General features: G+C 35.5%; 1 protein-coding gene across 1 annotated transcript; it reads right to left on the bottom strand.

Annotated features, from left to right (window-relative positions):
* Nucleotides 1-1,932: 1,932 nt before the first annotated feature.
* Nucleotides 1,933-5,309, bottom strand: LOC112049966 (IQ and ubiquitin-like domain-containing protein). Its single transcript, XM_024088041.2, has 5 exons — nt 4,391-5,309; nt 4,111-4,223; nt 3,804-4,012; nt 3,296-3,425; nt 1,933-3,208 (listed from the first exon to the last, which is right to left on the bottom strand). The coding sequence occupies exons 1-5, from the start codon at nt 5,307-5,309 to the stop codon at nt 2,078-2,080; spliced, it is 2,502 nt and encodes an 833-aa protein (XP_023943809.1). The 3' UTR covers nt 1,933-2,077.
* Between the last annotated feature and the right edge of the window lie 313 nt (nt 5,310-5,622).

Here is a 5,622-nt window from a genome sequence, read left to right on the forward strand (position 1 = left end):
CCATTCCTTTCGAAAGTTTTTGAGCGTTTAGTCCATCGTCAATTAAGCCTTTTCCTAACCCGACAGAATCTTTTAAATCCTTTTCAATCTGGTTTCCGCACTGGTCATAGTACGACTACTGCATTAGTAAAAATTACCGAAGATATTCGTTTTAATATGGACAATCAGTGTGTCACAGTGTTGGCCTTACTAGATTTCAGCAATGCATTTAATAATGTCGATTTCGAACTTCTACTAGCCAAACTAGCTTCTCTCAACATATCTCCTAATGTGATTGACTGGTTTCATAGTTACTTGTTCGGACGTCGGCAGCGTGTGCGAGTCAATGACTCTGTGTCTGATTGGTGCACAATTTCTGCCGGCGTACCGCAAGGTGGCGTGTTGTCTCCTCTTCTTTTTTCTCTTTTTATAAGTTCTATTACTCTTCAACTTACCTCGCTCTATCACCTGTATGCAGATGATCTCCAAATATATGCTCAGTCCAAACTGGCTGATTTACCCAATGCAATAGATGCCATAAATAAAGATTTAGATTGTATAGTGCAATGGAGTAAGGCTTATGGCCTTAAAGTCAATCCGTCTAAAACCCAAGTTATTATTATAGGCAGTCACAGTTTGGTTGCACGTATTGACTGGGATAATATTCCATACGTAATCTTTGATGGAACGCGTGTGCCATTTAGTGACACGGTTAAAAATCTCGGAGTTACTTTTGACAAGTATTTCACTTGGGCCCCTCAGGTAAGCAGAGTAAGTGGGAAGGTGTTTGCATCCGTGGGGTCACTTCGTAGGTTACGAAACTTCCTTCCTTTATCTACTAAAATTGCGCTTGCACAATCTCTCCTGTTACCAATTCTCGATTACGCGGACACTTGTTATCTAAATTTGAGTGAAGAATTACTGGATAAACTTGAGCGCATTCAGAATGTTTGTATAAGATTCATATTTGGACTTCGCAAATATGACCATGTTTCCGAATTTCGCGAAAAACTCAAGTGGCCCTCGATCCGCCTTCGCAGGAATACTCACATTCTGTCTTTTTTGTATAATGTCCTGTTTAATCCTACGACTCCGATTTATTTAAAAGAGCGTTTTAGCTTTCTAAGTGATACTCACTGTCGCTCCCTTCGCTCTGAAGACAACCTAATCTTAAAAATTCCTTCTCATAATACTTCCTTCTATTCTAAATCCTTTTCTGTTAAAGCTGCTCGGCTCTGGAATTCATTGCCCTTAGACACTCGGCGTGCCCAATCTCTAACCTCTTTCAAACGGCTGGTAAACATGCACTTTTTTCCTCCCTGATCTTTTAATTTAACTTATTAATCCAAATTACGCTTGTATGTGTATGTTTATTTATTATTATTTTTGAATTATTTTGTTTATTTATTTTTCTTTTGTCTTCCCTTAGATGCCGTCTTGTTTTTATGTTTTGCAGGTTTTCATGTATGTATGTATGTATGTGTGTATGTATGTATGTATGTATGTATGTATGTATGTATATATGTATTTCTTTGTATATATGTATGATGTAGTTAAGTATAGTCTATGTATTATTATTATGTATTATTGCTTAATATTTATGTATTTAAATTACTTAACTTTTCTTATTTTTTGTGTGCGTATACCCGTATCGGTGCTTACGTTTTTTTTTTTTTTTTTCTCTTCCACAGTGGTTGTCTGGAAGAGATCGCTCTTTAGCGATAAGACCGCCATTTGTACATTAGTTTCTAAGTGTTATTATAAGTTATTGTTTATTTTTGTTTTTAATGTACAATAAAGTATATTTCTTCTTCTATTACGTAATACATGTAGATTTGATTTTACATTTTTAATTAATCTAGTTTAATTATATATATTGCTTTATAGTCAATCAATATATGGCAATATTTTATTATCTACTTGATTTTTTGTAATTTTTTCATTATCATTATCTCAACAATCCGCAAAATATATTATTGCCACAATAATGCAGCACGTTACTTTCAATATAATATAACGAACCTATTACAGAGTAAATGCTAGAATCATATGATTTGTTTATATTATCATTTTCGATAGTTAAATCATCTAAGTTTCTTCATATTCTATCTACAGCATCTACACGAGCAATAGCAGGTGCGCGAACACTCGGCCAGGCTCCGCTTTCTGTTAGACGTTTGTTAACAGTTACAAGTTGTTCGAAATTAGCTTTGGCCAGCTTATGTTTATTTTGTACTTTCTGGACAAGTTCCTCGTCGTAAACACTTTCAGGGTGTTCTAACTTCAAGTGTGCTTTCATTTCTTGAACTGTTACTAAGAAACAGTTCCATGGGGACCAATCTTCATTTACGTGCCATCTACACAATCTCAGTTCAGTCATATCACTACATTCGCTAATAGCTGAATGAGAATGCCATAACTTTTCTGCGATAAAAAATATATCTTTCTCTTGAAGTACAAAAGCCAAGGATCCCCAACATTTTCTTCTTCGTTCGTCACGTTGAACGGCCCTTAGAATAAACTTATATGGTGTCATGTCGATCCATAAACGTTCCGATACATCTTTCCAGGAGCAGGATGTGCACACTAGGAATCCGCTCATTTTAGCGTTTAGTGGAAATTCTGTATTAAGTTTCACTTGATGACACATTTCACAGAAATATAGTCTGCAGTTCTCCATTTTTCGATAATCTCTAATATCTTTGCACTTCGTTACGTCAGAGTTTAAACCTGATGTTTTAATTAGCTGAAAGACACTGGCAGCTATTCGTAGCCTTAAAAATTCAAGTTGGTAATCGTTACATCTTCGAACAAGAAGATCACATTCTCTGTCTAGCAGCGTTATAATTTCTTCAGCTAAAGGGTGTCGAAATTCTTGTACAGCAAATTTCATGTTAACTAAAAGCTCTATTCTTTCTTTAACGTCCACATCGTTTCTAATGAATGAATTATACAACTCCTTAAGTTTTCTTGCCTTTTGAATTTCGACGGTATCCATTGTTATCAATTTGCCATCACGCCCATACCATGCAACAGGTTTAGATATCTCTTCAAGAAATTTCTTTTCTTTTGTCTTGCGACTGTCTTCTCGTACTTTCACTCTGTAAGATTCTATGCAACGTAGAAGTTCAACTTCTTTGTCTAATAAAAGAGTAAACTCTGCAATCTTAGGACCTTTTGAGTGCAGTTGTGATATTCTTGCTATTTCTGCATGTTTCCAGCGATCTACCTGTAATTGAGAACAAGAAACCAAACGTTTAAAATATAAAAAAGGACATATTATAGGTACAATAAACAGCCTATTGTATTATTTTACCATTGCGTATAGTTGGTCAAAATCTTCGCGAGTTTTTGGGAATGTTTTAGTGACTAGATCCTTTCGTAATCTTCTCTCCATTGCTTCGCGTTCCAATCTTTTCTCTTCTTCCATTCTTTTAATTCTTTCCCTGGAAATAAATTAATTCGTATGTCGATTCATTATTATAAAAAAAAAAAACAAGATATAATACAATCATGGAATGCTCAGTTGCAAGCGAGTTTTACTACAAAGTCCCCTTAAAGAGCTTTATGCGCTTTAGTGACTGTATCACAATAATAATTATTATTTGTGTAAATTAGAAAGTATAGGTACGTACAACATAATCATTTCCATTAGTTTTTTACATAATAGAATCAAATCAAACCTAGTTAACAAGTTTTTTTTAACAATTATTATGGCTGGAAATTTCTAGAATTAGGTGCTGAAGACGTCTCCTCTTTCTGTAGAAACTTGGTTGCAGGAAGCAACAACAATGTCTCGGTTAGTATTTCAAAGTGATACTTACATGCACTCATTTAGCCATTTTTTGACTTTCTGTCTAAACTGATGATGTCTGAAGGCCCTCTGTATTATAGACGCATAATGGTTATGATTCAGCCTTGCTATCATTTGTTCGTATGTTTCATATGGTTGCGGTACAATAATTCTGTCTGATACGTTTGGAATATAGGCGTGAACACAATTCATTTGCGTGGCTCTGCTATAATTAGTGTCCTAAAATAAAGGATATTTTATTAAAATGATATTTTAAACTTGTAATATTTTGTTCCTCTATAGATAGACTATGTTATAATTTGTTACTTTGTACTTACGTAAATTTTTTCTCGCGTTTCAGCTGTTTGAGTATCTCGACAGGTTTTATTTTCTGGTAAAACCTTTTCAGGCTTCTGCGGTGTTTGTGTGTAAGCATGGTGGTAAATTACACCTGAAATAAATAAGTTAATATTAGTCTCTCTGGGTATAAACAAGTACTAGGTTAACCTATTTCTTATTGTTTTTATGTTCTTCAAATGTGATATATACCTAGGTGTGTAGAGGAAAGGTTTATTGCTAAAAAGAAAAGGTAAGGATATCGTTTTCCGTTTTACTAACCTGTGTATACATTTCTATAACCACCAAGAAAAGGTTTCTTCATGGGTTTTGAAAATATTTCAACGTTAATATATTTAATAGTACTCCCTAAAGGGACCGCCACTGTCATCACATCACTAAATGGCATTTCCTTATATAGTCTCTCCAAATTAAGGTTATCATTATTTTTAGTCAGAAGTTCCACCTCAACGATCCCATACTTATCGTAATCAAGATCTAATAACGCCATACGGTCGTTTAAAGGACGTTCTTGTCTCAAGAGTACTAAGTTTTCGGGGTCAATCGAGAACACACCCGCTAAATTCTTCTTAACTTCATGTACTTTTAAAATGGAATGGTATGAACGAGTGAAAACTCGATTCTGATTTCTTATTCTAAATTTGATCGCAATAAATGGCATAGTTTTCTTTTTTGGCATCATTGTGTGTATTAGTTCATGAACATAAGATTCCTTGGGAATAGATGACAGAGAAAACTGTTCAGAATTTTTTGTAAATACGTCGATCGAAAGATTTCCGAGAGCATCGGTTTTCAGTTCCGAAACGAGGCTCGTTTCTTTCAACACGTTTCTGTTTTTTGCCAATACAAGGTTATTATTGGAAACTGAAAGCAATTTGGCTAGTTTCCGTTTAACTTGCTTAATTGGGGTATTAGACGGGAAGACTTTGTTGAACACATCGTTAGGGGATAAAGGTGATTTGAAATTAACGAGGATATGGCTGACTGGGCATTTGTACTGTTCGAGATCTCTAGCACACGGCGCTGTTTGGAGCCGAGAGCTGGCATCCTCATCCACTGTCGAGCGGTTATAGGGCGGAGCCGTCAGCAATTTCTCACGACCTAGTTCACATTGGCACGCAACTGCACCCGTTATGCACTCAAGGTTTGGAGAGATACCTATGGTATTTTCTGAATCCATGTTTAACGTTAATAAATATTGCTAATAAGGCACTAAATAATCTGATTTTAAAAACAAACACCGTGTAAACTACAAAAACTTCGTGAACATTATGACAGTAATGGCAAGTTTGTTAGGCTATGATACGGTTGCCATCCAGTGTCTCTTCGTCATTGACGGTTGCTAAGGAAACAATTATGTGGTGTAAAATGGATGTAAAACATAAAGCTGAAGTCACATTAGGGCGACACTGCAGCAGAGCGGCGAAGCGCTACAGAATATTCGCTCAGCAGGCGCAATTTTATATATCGCGCCGCAATTTCATTTTCAGGTA

This window comes from Bicyclus anynana, chromosome 10, assembly GCF_947172395.1.
Source record: "Bicyclus anynana chromosome 10, ilBicAnyn1.1, whole genome shotgun sequence".
Taxonomy (NCBI): Eukaryota; Metazoa; Arthropoda; class Insecta; order Lepidoptera; family Nymphalidae; genus Bicyclus; species Bicyclus anynana.